At 45.7% G+C, this 20,159-nt stretch overlaps 1 protein-coding gene across 22 annotated transcripts in view; it reads left to right on the top strand.

The window, feature by feature from the left end:
- LOC129862751 (pleckstrin homology domain-containing family A member 7-like) overlaps positions 1 to 20,159 on the top strand; it is a 167,434-nt gene that overhangs the window by 141,650 nt on the left and 5,625 nt on the right. For 11 of the 22 annotated variants that reach the window (XM_055934685.1, XM_055934679.1, XM_055934683.1 and 8 more), the window contains 12 exons: positions 3,231 to 3,314; positions 4,934 to 4,999; positions 7,719 to 7,799; positions 8,055 to 8,204; positions 8,987 to 9,088; positions 9,347 to 9,458; positions 9,803 to 9,930; positions 10,391 to 10,585; positions 11,153 to 11,249; positions 11,400 to 11,494; positions 12,566 to 12,799; positions 19,745 to 19,969. In XM_055934685.1, the coding sequence (XP_055790660.1) occupies positions 3,231 to 3,314; positions 4,934 to 4,999; positions 7,719 to 7,799; positions 8,055 to 8,204; positions 8,987 to 9,088; positions 9,347 to 9,458; positions 9,803 to 9,930; positions 10,391 to 10,585; positions 11,153 to 11,249; positions 11,400 to 11,494; positions 12,566 to 12,799; positions 19,745 to 19,969 (1,569 nt within the window). The remainder of the gene's footprint in view (positions 1 to 3,230; positions 3,315 to 4,933; positions 5,000 to 7,718; positions 7,800 to 8,054; positions 8,205 to 8,986; positions 9,089 to 9,346; positions 9,459 to 9,802; positions 9,931 to 10,390; positions 10,586 to 11,152; positions 11,250 to 11,399; positions 11,495 to 12,565; positions 12,800 to 19,744; positions 19,970 to 20,159) is intronic. The other 11 variants (XM_055934687.1, XM_055934688.1, XM_055934698.1 and 8 more) reach the window with 5 other exon arrangements.

Raw genomic sequence — 20,159 nt, 5'->3', positions numbered from 1 at the left:
TTGTACCTAGGGGAAACTTCACCCTGGAGCTAGGCCTAAAGCCTGGCCAAAGCTCTCTATCATTAACACACTCACCTTACTACTCGCTGGATGACCAACACACCCTGCATCTCAGGGTGGAGCTGAGAATGACACGGCATAAATGGGAATGAACAAAACGGCAAACTTGGTAAAAGAACAAGCGCACAGGATGTTTTAAAGAAATGTATGCGTGAATAACTAGCTTACTAATATTTACAAATGTCGGAGTACTGAGGAATAAATGGTTTGTAAATGCCTAATAAACTGTTTATTATGGACCCTTAGTGTTATACTAGGACGTAGCTGGTCCCAGCACAGGCAGCGTGGTCCCTTGGTCTTCTGGTCCCAGTGATGCTTAGCAGGGAGTGGGGGAGAGACACACACACACTGATACATGTACTGCCAGTTTATTGATATGTTGGCTCTATATAATACACTGAGTGTACAAAACGTTAGGAACACCTTCCTATTATTGAGTTGCACCCCCTTTTGCCCTCAGAACAGCCTCAATTTGTTGGGGCATGGACTCTACAAGGTGTCGAAAGCGTTCCACAGGGATGCTGGCCCATTTTGACGACAATGCTTTCCACAGTTGTATCAAGTTGGCTGGATGTCCTTTGGGTGGTGGACCATTCTTGACACAGCGTCGCAGTTCTTTACACAAGCCTGGCACCGAATGCCATACCCCGTTTAAAGGCACTTAAATATTACCCAATCACCCTTTGAATGGCACACATACACAATCCATGTCTCAATTGTGTCAAGGCTTTGAAATCCTTATTTAACCTGTCTCCTCCGCTTCATCTGATTTGAAGTGGATTTAACAAATGACATCAATAAGGGATCATATCTTTCACCTGGTCAGTCTATGCCATGGAAAGAGCAGGCGTTCTTAAAGTTTTGTATACTCAGTGTATGCTGGAGCTGGTTACCAAGAAAACATTGAATTTCCTGAGTGGCCTAGTTACAGTTTTGGCTTAAATCGCTGTCTAGCATTGATCAACAACCAACTTGACAGAGCTTGAGGAATTTTATTGTAAAATTCAGGTGTGCAAAGCTGTTAGAGACTTACCCAGAAAGCTGTAATCACTGCCAAAGGTGATTCGCTGCCAAAGGTGATTCGCTGCCAAAGGTGATTCGCTGCCAAAGGTGATTCGCTGCCAAAGGTGATTCGCTGCCAAAGGTGATTCGCTGCCAAAGGTGATTCGCTGCCAAAGGTGATTCGCTGCCAAAGGTGATTCGCTGCCAAAGGTGATTCGCTGCCAAAGGTGATTCGCTGCCAAAGGTGATTCGCTGCCAAAGGTGATTCGCTGCCAAAGGTGATTCGCTGCCAAAGGTGATTCGCTGCCAAAGGTGATTCGCTGCCAAAGGTGATTCGCTGCCAAAGGTGATTCGCTGCCAAAGGTGATTCGCTGCCAAAGGTGATTCTAACGTGTTGACTCAGGGGTGTGAATAATTATGTAAATATGAGATTTCTGGGGGAAAAATCTAATAAATGTACTACAATTTCAAAGTTTTCACTTTGTCATTATGGAGTATTGTGTGTAGATGGTTAAAAAACATAAATTTCAGGCTGTAACAACAAAATGGGGAATGAAGGCACTGTACATACAGTGCATTTAGAAAGTATTCAGACCCCTTCCCTTTTTCCACATTTTGTTACGTTACAGCCTTATTCTAAAATGTATTAAATCATTTTCCCCTCATCAATCTACACACAATACCACATAATGGCAACGCGAAAACAGGTTTAAATTTGAGAAAATTTATAAAATATAAAAATCAGACGTACCTTATTTACATAAGTATTCAGACCCTTTGTTATGAGACTCGAAATTGAGCTCAGGTGCATCCTGTTTCCATTGATGATCCTTGATGTTTCTACAACTTGATTGGAGTCCACCTGTCTATATAAGGTCCCACAATTGACAGTGCATGCGAGAGCAAAAACCAAGCCATGAGGTCGAAGGAATTGTAAGTAGAGCTTAGAGACAGGATAGTGTCGAGTCACAAATCTGCAGAAGGGTACCAAAACATTTCTGCAGCATTAAAGATCCCCAAGAACACAGTGGCCTTCATCATTCTTAAATGGAAGAAGTTTAGAACCACCAAGACGATTACTAGAGCTGGCCGCCTGGCCAAACTGAGCAATCGGTTGAGAAGGTCCTTGGTCAAGGAGGTGACCAAGAACCCGATGGTCACTTTGACAGAGCTCCAGTGTTTCTCTGTGGAGATGGGAGACGTTCCAGAAGGACAACCATCTCTGCAGCATTCCACCAATCGGGCCTTTGTGTTAGAGTAGCCAGACGGAAGCCAGTCCTCAGTAACAGGCCCATGACAGCCCGCTTGGAGTTTGCCAAAAGGCACCTAAAAACTGACCATGAGAAACAAGATTCTCTGGTCTGATGAAACCAAGATTGAACTCAGATCTTTGATCTGAATGCCACGCCTCACGTCTGAAGGAACCCTGGCACCATCCCTACAGTGAAGCATGGTGCTGGCAGCATCATGCTATGGCAATTTTTCTCAGCGGCAGGGACTGGGAGACTCGTCAGGATCGATTGAATGATGAATGGAGCAAAGTGATGAAAACCTGCTCAGGACCTCAGGCTGGGGGCAAAGGTTCACCTTCCAACAGGACAACAACCCTAAGTACACAGCCAAGACTATGCAGGAGTGGCTAGAGATCCTGGTTCGAGTCCAGGCTCTGTCGCAGCTGGCCGTGACCAGGAAACCCATGGGGCGGAGCACAATTGGCCCAGCGCGTCTGGGTTAGGGTAGGGTTTGATCGGCAGAGATGTCCTTGTCCCATCGCGCTCTAGCGACTCCTGTGGTGGGCCGGACTCATGCGCGCTGACACGGTCGCCAGGTGCATGGTGCTTCCTCCGACACATTGGTGTGGCTGGCTTCCAGGTTAAGCCGGCATTGTGTCAAGAAGCAGTGCGGCTTGGTTGGGTCGTGTTTCGGAGGACGCACGGCACTCGACCTTCGCCTCTCCCGAGTCCGTACGGGAGTTGCAGCGATGAGACAAGACTGTAACTACCAATTGGATACCACGAAATCGGTGAGAAAAAGGGGTAATAAAAATAAATGACATAACAGTTGGTATACAAACGAGTATATTCAAATGAATCGTCAAATTGCTAACTTGCTCATAGCGAACGGCAGCCATTTTGTAACAGTGGCTCTCCATCTCCTATTTGACACAGATCAAAAGTTTAGAGCCGTTCATCCTCACGGCTCACAGTGTGCTACTGCACTGCACCGCCGGGCCTCTCGGGCCACTATGGAACGTAAGAACTGTGGACACACTGTATGTGTGTGTGCGCATGAGCGTGTATGTATACATGTTTACGAGGGAGACCATCCCATCGCTTAAAAACACTGTTTCTGTGTCCATGGCTGTGTGTGGGCACTGGCTTGGCATTGACCCCTCTGTAACCCCTGACGCTCGGCTCCTTTGTGATGTGATTGGTGGTCCTGGCCTGGGATGGCTCTGCAGTGCGTGTGCTGTGGTGGCTGTGGTTGGTTCGGGGGTTGAAAAGCTAGCCGGTTGCACCATCCTCCTGTTGATCTATCAAACATATCTCCTTGATATATCCCCAGTACAACACAGCATGTTTACCCTAAACCCAGTTGGTTCAGAATATACTCTAGGAATTCCAAAAAATATATATTTGTACAAATCTATGTATTTCCTACACTGGGATTATTGTAAGGAGTAGCCTAGCAGTGTCTCATTCCATTTTTGTTTTAAAATTGGTTTGTTGTCCATCTTTTTGTGATACAGGGACATGAAAATCTATGGAGATAAAATAAATGTAATCAATGGGCATTGTCTTGAGTGGCGTTCATGCAAAGAGCTTCTTTGTCTCTGTGTCATATAGGCTGCATTTGTCAATGGCTATTTTCTTACTTTCTCTAAGTCATCATGGTTGGTTCACGGTTGATTTTCTCATTGTGCTTTCAGTGTAACTTTTTAGTATCATCAACAGGCAATATCCCTACCAGAACAGGGGCCAGTTTATTAGGTACACCCTAACCATCTATTACCGGGTCGGACCCACTTTGCTTCCAACACAGCTATAATTATTCGAGGCAGGGAAACGTTGGTCAATTGGTATCAAGGGACCTAACGTGTGCCAGGAAAACATTCCCGACACCAACGCCACCAGCCTGTACCGTTGACACCAGGCCATGGACCCATGCTGCTTAGCCAAATCCTGACTCTACCATCCGCATGACGCAACAGGAACCGGGATTCGTCGTACCAGGCAATGTTTTCCCACTCCTCAATTGTCCAGTGTTGGTGATTGCGTGCCCCCTGGAACCGCTTCTTCTTGTTTTTAGCTGATAGGAGTGGAACCCGGTGGGGTCTTCTGCTGCAGTAGCCCATCCGTGACAAGGATCAACAAGTTGTGAATTCCGAGACGCCGTTCTGCACCCCACTGTTGTACTGCGCTGTTGTTTACCTGTTTGTAGTCCACCTGTTAGCTTGCACGATTCTTGCCGTTCTCCGTTGACCTCTCATCAACGAGCTGTTTTCACCCACAGGACTGCCGCTGACTGGGTGTTTTTTTGTTTGTCTTACCACTCTCGGTAAACCCTAGACACTTTCGTTCGTAAAAATCCCAGTAGGCTGTCCGTTTCTGAGATACTGGAACCGGTGCGCCTGGCAACGACGATCACACCACGCCCAAAGTCGCTTAGGTAACTTGTTTTTGGCCATTCTAACGTTCAATCGAACAGAACCGGGATGCCTGTCTGCTGGCTTTATATAGCCACGGCCACGTGACTCACCGTCTGTCGGAGCGAACCATTTTGGTGAACAAGGTGGTGTACCTAATAAACTGGCCACTGAGTGTACACAGAGCAACACCATTTGAACATGTATTTCTTTTCTGGTCCCAAGGTGGTTGGAAGTCAGACGTTGAAAGAAGCAACAAGACCTGTCAGAGTAGCCGAGAGTGACGTGGATGTGAGTATGAGCGAGAATCACAGCAGAGCAGTTTTCCGCATTGCTCACACATGCACCCCCACAAATGCGCACACTCACACACACACTCGCTCTTTCTCTCTCCCACCCCACAACCCTCAACAACATTTTCACTCCATCTCTTGTTCCTAAGGACATTTTGAGTTTTAGCTTCAAACTTTTCTGGAAGGGTAGGTACAGAGATGAGACTGATACACTGACTACCATAGACCCTTAAAATTTCTTATGGCTGAGATCCCGCTAACGAGATCGATATGACAACAGTCAGTGAAAGTGCAGGGCGCCAAATTCAAACAACAGAAATCTCATAATTAAAATTCCTCAGACATACAAGTATTTCACACCATTTTAAAGATATACTTCTTGTTAATCCCACCACAGTGTCCGATTTCAAATAGGCTTTACGGCGAAAGCACCACAAACGATTATGTTAGGTGAATGCCAAGTCACAGAAAAACACCGCCATTTTTCCAGCCAAAGAGAGGAGTCACAAAAATCAGAAATAGAGAGAGAATTAATCACTAACCTTTGATCTTCATCAGATGACACTCATAGGACTTCATGTTGACCAATACATGTATGTTTTGTTCGATAAAGTTCATATTTATATCAAAAAAATTGCAGTATACATTGGCGCGTTATGTTTATGTTCAGTAGTTCCAAAAACACCTGGTGATTTTGCAGAGAGCCACATCAATTTACAGAAATATTCATTATAAATGTTGATGAAAATACAAGTGTTATACATGAAACTTTAGATATACTTCTCCTTAATGCAACCGCTGTGTCAGATTTCAAAAAAGCTTTACGGAAAAAGCAAACCATGCAATAATCTGAGTACGGCGCTCAAAGCCCAAACAAGCCAAAAAGATATCCGCCATATTGTGCAGTCAACAGAGTCAGAAATAACATTATAAATATTTACTTACCTTTGATGATCTTCATCAGGATGCACTCCCAGGAATCCCAGTTCCACAACAAATGTTTGTTTTGTTCGATAATGTCAATTTATGTCCAAATTCCTCCTTGTTGTTAGCTCGTTCAGCCCAGTAATCCAACTTTATGACGCACGAGCAGACAAAGTCCAAAAGTTCCATTAGTCTGTAGAAACATGTCAAACGAAGTATAGAATCAATCTTTAGGATGTTTTTAACGTAAATCTTCAATAATGTTCCAACCGGAAAATTCCTTTGTCTGTAGAATTGCGATGGAACAGAGCTCGCTCTCACGTGAGCGAGCGTCACGAGCTCAAGGCATTCTGCTAGACCTCTGACTCATTCCCCTCTCATTTGTCCCCACTTCACAGTAGAAGCATCAAACAAGGTTCTAAAGACTGTTGATATCTAGTGGAAGCCTTAGGAAGTGCAACATGACCAATATCCCACTGTATCTTCAACAGGGAATGAGTTGAAAAACGACCAACCTCAGATTTCCCACTTCCTGGTTGGATTTTTTCTCCGGTTTTTGCCCGCCATATGAGTTCTGTTATACTCACAGACATCATTCAAACAGTTTTAGAAACATCAAGAGTGTTTTCTATCCAAATGTACTAATAATATGCATATATTAGCAACTGGGACTGAGTAGCAGGCAGTTAACTCTGGGCACCTTATTCATCCAAGCTACTCAATACTGCCCCCAGCCATAGAGTGAGTGATACAAATTTAATACATCTAATAAAATAATAATAAAATAAGAGTCAACTAGGATTTAGTGGGCTATTTACCTCAACTTCAAGAGAAAAATGTATGAGGTCGTGAGTCTTTCAGTTCTATATTAGCATTTTTTTAAATCAATTTGTTCTCCTTTCAGAGTGTAACTACTCTAAAAGGAGTTGAAGAGTGTAGCGTTGACAGCTCCGCACATTTGCCCTTTAACAATTTATAAGGAGTGCAGGGTTTTTCCTATCCGCACTGAATATTTCATGGCGTCAAATAAGCAATATTACTGCGCGTGAAGTCATCACCGCAAATAAATGATGCGTTCAGCATAATGGCAAATGGAACATAAACACTATGCGTATGTTTTGTGCCTTTCGAAAGATACCATGCGACTTAATCTAGCTATTTTCTCTCGTTTTCAAAACCACAAACAATTATTCTGCAACTGTATGTAACAGCTTTAATTTGATGGAATACTATTTGTTCACGTCGAGCGGTTGTGTTTGTGATCTTTACTATCCTCCTGAGATGACCGTTTTCCACAAATCGAGAAATGAAAATCAGTTGATCCATCCTTTGTCATGTGTCATGGGTTTCTAACTGTGTGTCCCAAATGGCACCCTGTTCCCTATACATTGCACTCCTTTTGACCAGGGCCCCAAGTAGTGCCCTGTATAAGAACTAGGGTGCCGTTGGTGACGCACCCTTAATCGGGGATTAATTAGGAGGACTCAAAAGGGTAGCGTGGGATGTGGCGTATTTGCGTGAAGGGTTTGCTCTGCATAATTATCAGCTAATGAGACAGGAGAGAGGGATACGGACACACTTACACAGGTAGACTTTCAGGCACGTACACACACACACAAACAGGTGCGATGCGAGAGGGGGAGGATATACATGTACATGGAGGAAAGTGACACGTGCACACACACACACACACACTGTAGGAAACCGTAGGAAAGATTGGTCTGTAACAGCCCTGTCTCTCTCTCTCGCTGTCTCTCTGTCTGTCTGTTTCTCTATCTGTCCCTGGCCTACAGGTTAAACTCAGTCGGTTATGTGAGCAGGACAAGACCCTGAAGGATCTGGAGGTCCGGATCAGCTCACTGAAGGACGATAAGGTACTGACACTTCATCTCTGTACTCATCTGTGTCTCACTGCATTTGGGTCCGTTTCAATTTATCAGCCAAGAAATCAATGTCAAGTCAATGTGTGAGGTAAAAAAAATAAAATTAGTCCAATTTAAAGGGTTTTATTTTGTTTTTTCTTCCACTTTGACAAAATTGACATCATTGTGTGCATTTCCCGAGTTGAACTGGAATTGAACTTGACCCTGCTGTCTCTGATATTGACCTCCTAACCCCTGACCCATCAGGACAAGCTGGAGTCGGTGCTGGACGTGTCCCACCAACAGATGGAGCTGTACAGAGACCAGGCGACCCACCTGGAGAAGATAGCCTACCAGCAGAGACTCCTACAGGAGGACGTGGTGCACATCAGGGCCGAGATCTCCAGCGCGTCCACGGTGAGATTATCAGACACACATGAACTTTAAGCCTGAGCCTTACCCATGCCCGCAATGTTTAAGCCCTGCCCTACCCTGGCCCCATTGCTTCTGCCAAATTTAAGGCCCCGGGCCGAAATCAGAAATAACTTATTACATTAGTAAATCCATTAGCTGCTCTTCTCTGTCTGTCACTGGGTCGCTGTACGCGGGTCGCTCTGCATGCGCGCTGCTCATGACGCCTCGGGGAGTCTGTGAGTATCCATGGCAACGGCTCCGCTTACTCTGCTCAGTGAAGAGACATGAGAAAGCAGTTAGCTGTTAGCTTTCGTCACTCTAAACTCCAACAAACCTCAAGGAACGTTATTATTTTCTGTGGAATCATCTCTCCTTCTCTTGTATTATGACGAGGTTGAAGCACTGTGTTATAATCTTAGTCAGATGTGACTGTATTGCCTAGTAGAGCACGAGCAAATGACTTCAGAATGTTACTGATCAATTTAGTGATGCCCGAGCCCTGCCCGTACCCTGGTTATTGATGAAAAAACAGGTCCCACCCAGCCCTAACCCAATCTACGTCGGGGCCCGTTGGAGCTCGGGTCAGGTAGCAATGAGTCAATCAAATGTATATATAAACCCCTTTTCAGCAGATGTCACAAAGTGCTTATACAGAAACCTAGCCTAAGACCCTAAACCGCAAGCAATGCAGATGTGGATGTATGGTCTTCTGTGTGGTTCTGGCCATTCCACTGTATATGTTTACGGAAACTCTGTCTTCCCCTGCTGCCTCATGTTATATGTAGGAGATGGCCCGGGCCTGGGAGGACTACAGCAGGCTGGAGAGCTCTGTGGAGCAGTTGAGGGCCGTGCTACAGGCACACATGAACCACAGCGCCACCCCTCAGGTCAGAGCCGGTACTGCACCTCAGTGCTGTGCAGTGCTGCTATTCCACTCGATGGGGACAATGTCCACAGGTGTAGACGTGAACAGAACATAGAGTTGTTATTCACTGTTTTGAAGCGTGTACTGTAGATGGGGTGGGTCTACTGGGAAAAGCCTGTTTGGTGTGTGTGTGTGTGTGTGTGTGTGTGTGTGTGTGTGTGTGTGTGTGTGTGTGTGTGTATAGCACAGTAGGAACCAGCTAAGATGTGCGTGTGTGTAGCAGGAGAAAACAGAGATAAAGCGGGAGCTGTGGAGGATAGAGGACGTGATGGCAGGACTGAGCTCCAGCAAAGCAAACTACAAGATCACAATCGACTCGGTGCAGAACCCAGGTGGGAGAAATCACCAACTGTCCAGACATCCACGCCCGCCCACTGTGTTTTATCATATTTTACTCAATTCAATTCAGATCAAACAACTTTATTCATTCCCTTGGGGGAATTCCTAACTACAAAACACTACATGGGAGACAAACGTCTATGGTAGTTTTCCATAGCAAAAAGACGAATCTAGTCTCTCCATACCATTAGTTACGAAACCAACTGCACCAAACTACCTCCATATCCTAACACTTAACCATGACAGACAAACAAGCACAGAGGTCAGTCATACCTTCATTTGTCGCCTGTGTGTGTATTTGCACGTCTTCATTTGCCTGTGTCTTTCTATTCTCCAGAGAGGAAACTAGTGGCTTCAGTGTCGGACCCTGAGGTGCCTTCGCAAAGCGCGACGCCCCCCGTAGGGGAGGTTAGGCCCCCCCCTCGCAGCTCCTACACGCTGCCTCACAACCCCGTGCCAAAATGGGTGAGTGGCAGTTGAGTTTGTAAATCTGGGTTTGCTGGGGGATGTAAACCTATACATGGACCACAGTGGGTTAATAATAACAGCAGTTAGTCCTGCGTTAGAGTGGATGTGTTCCATCAAAGTCAAGCTGTCAAAAGTGTGTGGGTTTGGAACTACTGTGCAAAGCGATTCTTTTTTTTTTTAAGTAAATGAGCTGAGAACACTTGACCGGTGCTGTGAAGGGTCAGAATACATAAAACACATTTAACAGTAAAGCTGAATATGAAACCTAGATAGCCCTGAGTAAAATGACTCCCTTCTAATCAGGGGTTGTCTGAAAGCGTTACCAGCTGACAAATCCTTGATTCCTCCCGCTTCAAGGTCCCTCCCCCTCAGGTTTCTTCCTCCAATGAGCTTTGAGGTACTTGATAATAAGTACCAATTGTGACTGACTTCCTGTATGGGTGTGGCTCTGGTACAGGCAGAAGATGAGGCTCCTCCCAGACCACCACTGCCCAGCCTTTACGATTATGAAGACCCGCCCCCCGCCATCCCACCCCTCCCCAAAGAGGCGTCGGTGGTAGTACGACACACGTCGGTCCGCGGGCTCAAACGCCAGTCAGACGAGAGGAAGAGAGACCGAGAGTGCGGAGGGTGTGTCAACGGAGACTTTAAAGTCAGGACAAGCCTTTTATTTACACTTACTTTGTTATTTATTGTTAAGACGAGCCTTTGTTGTGCTACGAAGGTGTGTGCTGCGCGTACAACAGTGCTTTTATCGGGTACCGTTTGTAAAGTTGAACGGTCCATTGCGGTCACCTACGGTATCAACAAAAACACTGCTGTTTTCAGCTATCGTCATCGAAGCCGGTTTTACAGGGCGATATCATACTGTCACTCAGCCGTGTTAACGCCCTCATCATTGAAATCCTACTGACCCATGTCACTTTGAGGAGATGCAAAAAGGCTGCATTCTATTCCAAATAGCTGTCCTCTTCCCTCACTCACTAATCTTCATGCTTCTGAGAGAACTGAAGAGGCAACATAGCGGGAATGAGTGGCTAACACGCCTTTCCAGTCGTCTCTGAAGGAGATGGAATGAGGGTTGAGGGAAAGGCAACGACATTTTGAAATGGAATGCAGCCTTAACCTCATTGAGCTCAAGATGTATTGTATTGAGTAATAAGTTGCCTCAAACCTCGCTGATCTAGTTTGTGACAACTGCAGTATGATTGCGTGTCAGGTGGAGCTGCGGTCATACCTGAGTGAACCAGAACTGCCAGGGACGGGCCAGAGCAGCACAGGGTCTGAGGGGGGCTACCAGACCCTCCCAAACAAAGGTATCATCAGCTAGCCTGCCATTCAGACCTGTGTTATGCTGACATTGCACTCTTTGCCACTCCGTGTCTCTTCAGGGCAGTGGTGCTGTGTCAGAATGGGTTTCCCCCCCCAGGCATACCACAACAGTGTTTCCTGTTTCCTGTCCGTAGCAGGTCTGTCGGGCTCATCGCCGAGGCTGAACCAGTCCAGTAACATCTCCTCCTACGTGACCCTGAGGAGAGGGGCGGCCGCCTCTGCAGAGACGGTGAGTCACCAAGCAGAGCCTGCTCTGGTCAAAAGGAGTGCACTATGTAGGGAATAAGAAGGGTGAGTCACCAGTCACGACACAGGGGAAGGTACGAGATATGAGCTTTATCCAAATCAATCAATCAAGTTTATTTATAAAGCCCATCAGCCGATGTCACAGAGTGCTGTACAGAAACCCAGCCTAAAACCTCAAACAGCAAGCAATGCAGGTGTAGAAGCACGGTGGCTAGGAAAAACTCCCTAGATAGGCCAGAACCTAGGAAGAAACCTAGAGAGGAACCAGGCTCTGAGGGGTGGCCAATCCTCTTCTGGCTGTGCCGGGTGGAGATTATAACACCCTTTTGCTATGTAGTGCACTACGTTTGACCAGGGTCTATTTTTCTCTGGTCAAACGTAGTAGACTATGTAGGGAATAAGGTGACATTAGCCATGCAGTAACCTCTTCTTCTTCAGGAAAACATTCACCAGACCGATTGTCTGTCTGCACAGCACTGGGCCGATTCGTTTTTTTTGCTTGCTGTTTGCGCGGTGTGTTATAGGGACCACCCTCCGTTGGCGACTTCTGGCTGTCATAGAATCGGTTTGCAAATTACGTCCGGCACTCTGTTCAGAGGTCCGCGGGGGCTCGACAAACCTACCGGTCTGTCCTTTACACATACGCTACAAACACCACAGAGCTGTGGAGCATACGCCTAACTCGACTAACCTGGGAGCTTCGTTTAGTACTTTATCCTGAGACTGAAGAGGAATTAGTGTTGAGGATTCATTGTTGTTTTTCTTTCTTCCTACTTTCCTTTACCCCTCTTCATATCACACCCTTATGTCACTACCCATCTCATCTCTTTCACTGTGTTTCTCTCTCCTCCTATCCTTACCTCTCTCTTTCTCTCCTATCCTTATCTCGCTCTCTTTCTCTCTCTCCTTTTCTCTTTCTCTCTTTCCCTCTCTCTTTCCCCCTCTTTCTCCCTCTATCTCTCTTTCTCTATTTCCCTCCCTCTTTCCGTCGCTTTCTCTGTCTATCTCTCTCTCTGTCTCTCTCTTTCTCTCTCTCTCATACTCTCTGTCCCAGGAGAGACCTAAGAGTGCTTTGGAGCAGCTCTACTCCTCTGGCCAGCAGCCCCAGCCTCTGGCCCAGGCCCCCCGGGGCCGCATGAGCGCAGAGGAGCAGCTGGAGCGCATGAAGAGGCACCAGAGGGCCCTGGTGCGCGAGCGCAAGAGGAACCTCAGCCAGGGAGAACGCCACTCCAACGCTGCTCATCGTACCTCCTCCACCAGGGCTCTCTCCTCCACTGACCTGGGCTCAGTACGTTACCCCCGCAGCAGAAGCAGGGACCACTGCCACTGTCGCGCCCCCGCCGAACCCCCCACATAGGCGCTGCCGCAAATGCTAACATGCTAACATCCCCTACTCACCCTCTCCCCCATGTGTAACCAATGGCACTAACATGAGTAAGCGTTAGCATCGTGCTAGCACGCTAAGGGCCAGTGGGACTGGATGGGACAAAGCCGTGGCTGGCTGGGCTATAGAGTGGTTGGACTGTGCGTGGTGGAGGCTGCTTGGGAGAGTAGGGGAGGGGAAATCTGTCAAAAATGGGACTGTGAGACAGAGCTGTTCCCCATATTAAGGTGTATGGGTTGAGTTTACCTGATCACTGGTGCCCCCGTGTGGTACCTCACTGACACACACTGAATGTATATCAAGGAGAAGAAGAGGGGGACTGGCTACAGGCATAGCTCTGCCTTCCCTCTCTCTCTGTCACGAGAAAAGAAAAGCCCTTTCATTGTACATTTACACTACATGTACATTAGTATTTATTTACTGAAGGATATTTTCAGTAGCCTATACATTTGTAAAATTATATTTTATAGAGATTTGATAAAATGGGGATGGGGAAATGTGTACCATATTTGAACAAATCAACTCGGTGGGAAGTGGCACAAATCATTATCAAACCGCCCTCCTCCCTCCATCTTTCAAATGATATGAATGGAATGAAATCAAAGTGCCTTTAGTTCCTGGTGAATAATCATTCCTCTTCTCAAAAAATTCACCTGCAGCCTCTTTTCCCACCGTGTTTGTCTTATTGCTATGGCTACCACAGAATCCCATTTAAATCAGCTTTCAGATAGTTGTCTTACGTCTGTTTGAGGTTTCTTGTGCGTGCCAACCTAGGAGAGTCAACCTTACGAAGACTAATTAACCATCTAATATATGATCTAACACACAATCTTAACCAGATTGCTGTGTTCATCAATACCCTGAAACTCCTTACTACATTTGCCATCGACCCTTGTGTTCCCAAGCTCCCAAGCTCCTACTAACATTTGGCAATACCAACTCCTGCTGGTTACTAACTTTCATTTTGTAACGCTTCGCCATAATAGCCAGAGATTTTAGGCTCCCTCTTTTTGGTCATTTGAATTTATTTTATTCCACCATGACACACTAAACAGTCACTTATTCGCAGCATTTAGTTTTTAGTTTCTGCCACATCGACATTATCACAGCTTTTTTTCTTCTTTTTTTTTTACTACAACAAAGACTTTTGTACTTAACCGTGGTTGATCGCTACTACGGCCTACTTCTACGGTCAAGGTCATAGTGAGAGAGTATTAGCCTATTTGTTCTGCTTCACTGCAAATGAAAGGACAGGAGAGGGGAAAAGTAAAATGGCTGCCGCCAGCTTACCGTCAATGCAGGTGTAAATTCCACCATGTTGCTTTTACCCATCCCAATTGATTTATTTTTAGCGGCGAGGATGAACAAAAATTGCACAGAGAAAGGAAGTCACTAGAGACACTAGAGAATGCTAAATTATACTGAGAGGCAACGCACAGCTCCTTCACGCCTGTTCTTTTCCGATGTAGAGATTTGCGCTCGAGAATAAAATAATTTTGCTTCAAAAAAAAATTATCACCTCTGGCTGTGTGTTTCCATTTTGGCGGGGGTTTGATGAATATGTATGTATGTATTTTCCCAGGGGGGGTGTGGTTTTCCTCTGTCCGGTGAGCACAATAACGCATGTGATGCACTTTCTCCTCACATCATGGGAGGCTTACACGCACTGGAGTGGTAATGATGCATGCATGGGTTTGAGAGCTAGGACACACACACAAATACACTCATACAGTACAAACCGATATTTACTCACAACACAAATGCGTTTATGTATGTGTTTTGGAAAAGAAAATGTGTGTATGTGTGAGTGTGTGGTAACAGGTTAATCAGTATCCTTTTGGTGGTTGGTATTTTATGTTGCTGTCATTAATCTAATAATTAAATCCTCTTTCTGGTAATCCTGGAAACAATTAAATGCAATGAAGTTGCTGGTGGTGGAATGGAGACACCGTAGGGACTTCCTATGGTGACAGTGCAGAAGACAAGAAAGACAAGATTTCGGATGCATGGTCCTCACTCCTCAAGACTTAATTTGTCCCCACAACACAGAAGCTGTCCGTCCTCATGGGACTAGGATTTGTGCTGTGAAATCAGCTCCAGATACAATATACCTTACATGACGTTCTACACAGGGTGGTCCAATCTGTGCTGGTGTTGTGTTGTCTCTTAGTGTGAAATAATAAGTAAAAAATACTTTTTATTTTGCCTCTGAAAATCAACCAGATGAAGTAAACGTTGTTTGTCCCCCCCAGTGGTCAGATAAAGTAACTGTTGTTTGTCCCCCCCAGTGGTCAGATAAAGTAACTGTTGTTTGTCCCTCCACTAGTGGTCAGATAAAGTAACTGTTGTTTCCCCCCCCCCCCCAGTGGTCAGATAAAGTAACTGTTGTTTGTCCCCCCCCAGTGGTCAGATAAAGTAACTGTTGTTTGTCCCTCCACTAGTGGTCAGATAAAGTAACTGTTGTTTGTCCCTCCACTAGTGGTCAGATAAAGTAACTGTTGTTTGTCCCCCCCCAGTGGTCAGATAAAGTAACTGTTGTTTGTCCCCCCCAGTGGTCAGATAAAGTAACTGTTGTTTGTCCCCCCCAGTGGTCAGATAAAGTAACTGTTTGTCCTCCCCAGTGGTCAGATAAAGTAACTGTTGTTTGTCCCCCCCAGTGGTCAGATAACGTAACTGTTGTTTGTCCCTCCACTAGTGGTCAGATAAAGTAACTGTTGTTTGTCCCTCCACTAGTGGTCAGATAAAGTAACTGTTGTTTGTCCCCCCCCCAGTGGTCAGATAAAGTAACTGTTGTTTGTCCCCCCCAGTGGTCAGATAAAGTAACTGTTGTTTGTCCCTCCACTAGTGGTCAGATAAAGTAACTGTTGTTTGTCCCTCCACTAGTGGTCAGATAAAGTAACTGTTGTTTGTCCCCCCCAGTGGTCAGATAAAGTAACTGTTGTTTGTCCCTCCACTAGTGGTCAGATAAAGTAACTGTTGTTTGTCCCCCCCAGTGGTCAGATAAAGTAACTGTTGTTTGTCCCTCCACTAGTGGTCAGATAAAGTAACTGTTGTTTGTCCCTCCACTAGTGGTCAGATAAAGTAACTGTTGTTTGTCCCCCCCAGTGGTCAGATAAAGTAACTGTTGTTTGTCCCTCCACTAGTGGTCAGATAAAGTAACTGTTGTTTGTCCCCCCCAGTGGTCAGATAAAGTAACTGTTGTTTGTCCCCCCCAGTGGTCAGATAAAGTAACTGTTGTTTGTCCCCCCCAGTGGTCAGATAAAGTAACTGTTGTTTGTCCCTCCACTAGTGGTCAGATAAAGTAACTGTTGTTTGTCCCCCCCAGTGGTCAGATAAAGTAACTGTTGTTTGTCCCCCCCAGTGGTCAGATAAAGTAACTGTTGTTTGTCCCTCCACTAGTGGTCAGATAAAGTAACTGTTGTTTGTCCCTCCACTAGTGGTCAGATAAAGTAACTGTTATTTGTCCCTCCACTAGTGGTCAGATAAAGTAACTGTTGTTTGTCCCTCCACTAGTGGTCAGATAAAGTAACTGTTATTTGTCCCTCCACTAGTGGTCAGATAAAGTAACTGTTGTTTGTCCCTCCACTAGTGGTCAGATAAAGTAACTGTTGTTTGTCCCTCCACTAGTGGTCAGATAAAGTAACTGTTGTTTGTCCCTCCACTAGTGGTCAGATAAAGTAACTGTTGTTTGTCCCTCCACTAGTGGTCAGATAAAGTAACTGTTGTTTGTCCCTCCACTAGTGGTTAGATAAAGTAACTGTTGTTTGTCCCTCCACTAGTGGTCAGATAAAGTAACTGTTGTTTGTCCCCCCCCCAGTGGTCAGATAAAGTAACTGTTGTTTGTCCCTCCACTAGTGGTCAGATAAAGTAACTGTTGTTTGTCCCTCCACTAGTGGTCAGATAAAGTAACTGTTGTTTGTCCCTCCACTAGTGGTCAGATAAAGTAACTGTTGTTTGTCCCTCTCAGTGGTCAGATAAAGTAACTGTTGTTTCCCCCCCCCCCAGTGGTCAGATAAAGTAACTCTTGTTTGTCCCCCCCAGTGGTCAGATAAAGTAACTGTTGTTTGTCCCCCCCAGTGGTCAGATAAAGTAACTGTTGTTTGTCCCTCCACTAGTGGTCAGATAAAGTAACTGTTGTTTGTCCCCCCCCAGTGGTCAGATAAAGTAACTGTTGTTTGTCCCCCCCAGTGGTCAGATAAAGTAACTGTTGTTTGTCCCCCCCAGTGGTCAGATAAAGTAACTGTTGTTTGTCCCTCCACTAGTGGTCAGATAAAGTAACTGTTGTTTGTCCCTCCACTAGTGGTCAGATAAAGTAACTGTTGTTTGTCCCTCCACTAGTGGTCAGATAAAGTAACTGTTGTTTGTCCCTCCACTAGTGGTCAGATAAAGTAACTGTTGTTTGTCCCCCCCCCAGTGGTCAGATAAAGTAACTGTTGTTTGTCCCCCCCAGTGGTCAGATAAAGTAACTGTTGTTTGTCCCTCCACTAGTGGTCAGATAAAGTAACTGTTGTTTGTCCCCCCCAGTGGTCAGATAAAGTAACTGTTGTTTGTCCCTCCACTAGTGGTCAGATAAAGTAACTGTTGTTTGTCCCCCCCAGTGGTCAGATAAAGTAACTGTTGTTTGTCCCTCCACTAGTGGTCAGATAAAGTAACTGTTGTTTGTCCCCCCCCAGTGGTCAGATAAAGTAACTGTTGTTTGTCCCTCCACTAGTGGTCAGATAAAGTAACTGTTGTTTGTCCCTCCACTAGTGGTCAGATAAAGTAACTGTTGTTTGTCCCCCCCAGTGGTCAGATAAAGTAACTGTTGTTTTTCCCTCCACTACTGGTCAGATAAAGTAACTGTTGTTTGTCCCTCCACTAGTGGTCAGATAAAGTAACTGTTGTTTGTCCCCCCCAGTGGTCAGATAAAGTAACTGTTGTTTGTCCCCCCCAGTGGTCAGATAAAGTAACTGTTGTTTGTCCCTCCACTAGTGGTCAGATAAAGTAACTGTTGTTTGTCCCTCCACTAGTGGTCAGATAAAGTAACTGTTGTTTGTCCCCCCCAGTGGTCAGATAAAGTAACTGTTGTTTGTCCCTCCACTAGTGGTCAGATAAAGTAACTGTTGTTTGTCCCCCCCAGTGGTCAGATAAAGTAACTGTTGTTTGTCCCCCCCAGTGGTCAGATAAAGTAACTGTTGTTTGTCCCCCCCAGTGGTCAGATAAAGTAACTGTTGTTTGTCCCCCCCAGTGGTCAGATAAAGTAACTGTTGTTTGTCCCTCCACTAGTGGTCAGATAAAGTAACTGTTGTTTGTCCCTCCACTAGTGGTCAGAAAAAGTAACTGTTGTTTGTCCCTCCACTAGTGGTCAGATAAAGTAACTGTTGTTTGTCCCTCCACTAGTGGTCAGATAAAGTAACTGTTGTTTGTCCCCCCCCCAGTGGTCAGATAAAGTAACTGTTGTTTGTCCCTCCACTAGTGGTCAGATAAAGTAACTGTTGTTTGTCCCCCCCAGTGGTCAGATAAAGTAACTGTTGTTTGTCCCTCCACTAGTGGTCAGATAAAGTAACTGTTGTTTGTCCCTCCACTAGTGGTCAGATAAAGTAACTGTTGTTTGTCCCCCCCAGTGGTCAGATAAAGTAACTGTTGTTTGTCCCCCCCAGTGGTCAGATAAAGTAACTGTTGTTTGTCCCCCCCAGTGGTCAGATAAAGTAACTGTTGTTTGTCCCTCCACTAGTGGTCAGATAAAGTAACTGTTGTTTGTCCCCCCCAGTGGTCAGATAAAGTAACTGTTGTTTGTCCCCCCCAGTGGTCAGATAAAGTAACTGTTGTTTGTCCCCCCCAGTGGTCAGATAAAGTAACTGTTGTTTGTCCCTCCACTAGTGGTCAGATAAAATAACTGTTGTTTGTCCCCCCCCAGTGGTCAGATAAAGTAACTGTTGTTTGTCCCCCCCAGTGGTCAGATAAAGTAACTGTTGTTTCCCCCCCCCCCCCCCCCAGTGGTCAGATAAAGTAACTGTTGTTTGTCCCCCCCAGTGGTCAGATAAAGTAACTGTTGTTTGTCCCCCCCAGTGGTCAGATAAAGTAACTGTTGTTTGTCCCCCCCAGTGGTCAGATAAAGTAACTGTTGTTTGTCCCCCCCAGTGGTCAGATAAAGTAACTGTTGTTTGTCCCTCCACTAGTGGTCAGATAAAGTAACTGTTGTTTGTCCCTCCACTAGTGGTCAGATAAAGTAACTGTTGTTTGTCCCTCCACTAGTGGTCAGATAAAGTAACTGTTGTTTGTCCCTCCACTAGTGGTCAGATAAAGTAACTGTTGTTTGTCCCTCCACTAGTGGTCAGATAAAGTAACTGTTGTTTGTCCCTCCACTAGTGGTCAGATAAAGTAACTGTTGTTTGTCCCTCCACTAGTGGTCAGATAAAGTAACTGTTGTTTGTCCCTCCACTAGTGGTCAGATAAAGTAACTGTTGTTTGTCCCTCCACTAGTGGTCAGATAAAGTAACTGTTGTTTCCCCCCCCCCCCCCCCCCCCCCCAGTGGTCAGATAAAGTAACTGTTGTTTGTCCCTCCACTAGTGGTCAGATAAAGTAACTGTTGTTTGTCCCTCCACTAGTGGTCAGATAAAGTAACTGTTGTTTGTCCCCCCCAGTGGTCAGATAAAGTAACTGTTGTTTGTCCCCCCCAGTGGTCAGATAAAGTAACTGTTGTTTGTCCCTCCACTAGTGGTCAGACAAAGTAACTGTTGTTTGTCCCCCCCCCAGTGGTCAGATAAAGTAACTGTTGTTTGTCCTCCCCAGTGGTCAGACAAAGTAACTGTTGTTTGTCCCTCCACTAGTGGTCAGATAAAGTAATGGTTGTGTCTGTCTCCCCCTAGTGGAGGCAAGAGCAGGAGGACTTTGATTTGCAGCTGGAGCAGAAAGCTCAGGTGGAAGAGCGACAGGTTGCCGAGGGCCAGAGCGACGAGGGGCGGAGCGAGCTGAAGGAAAAGAGGATCCAATCAGACGAGTGGCTCTCGGTGATGGCCATGCCCATGATGGCCATGCCCATGAGGGAGATGGACATTGAGCCCCTCGACTACGACCTGGATCTCAGTCGTGAGGTACGTTCACCGATGGCCAATCAGGATCTGGCGCCGAATATTCTCCTATCAATACTCTCCATTATTGGTTGAATATTACATCTGTACTCAAGTGGTTTAAAGAGAAAGTTCAGTATTTTAAAACTTAATGTTAGGTGGTTTCTGAAAGTAGTCTATGAGCCTGGAGAAACTGTAATCCATGCTTGTTTGT

This window comes from Salvelinus fontinalis, chromosome 9 (genome assembly GCF_029448725.1).
Source record: "Salvelinus fontinalis isolate EN_2023a chromosome 9, ASM2944872v1, whole genome shotgun sequence".
Taxonomy (NCBI): Eukaryota; Metazoa; Chordata; class Actinopteri; order Salmoniformes; family Salmonidae; genus Salvelinus; species Salvelinus fontinalis.
This window is presented reverse-complemented; position numbering and strand designations above follow the sequence as displayed.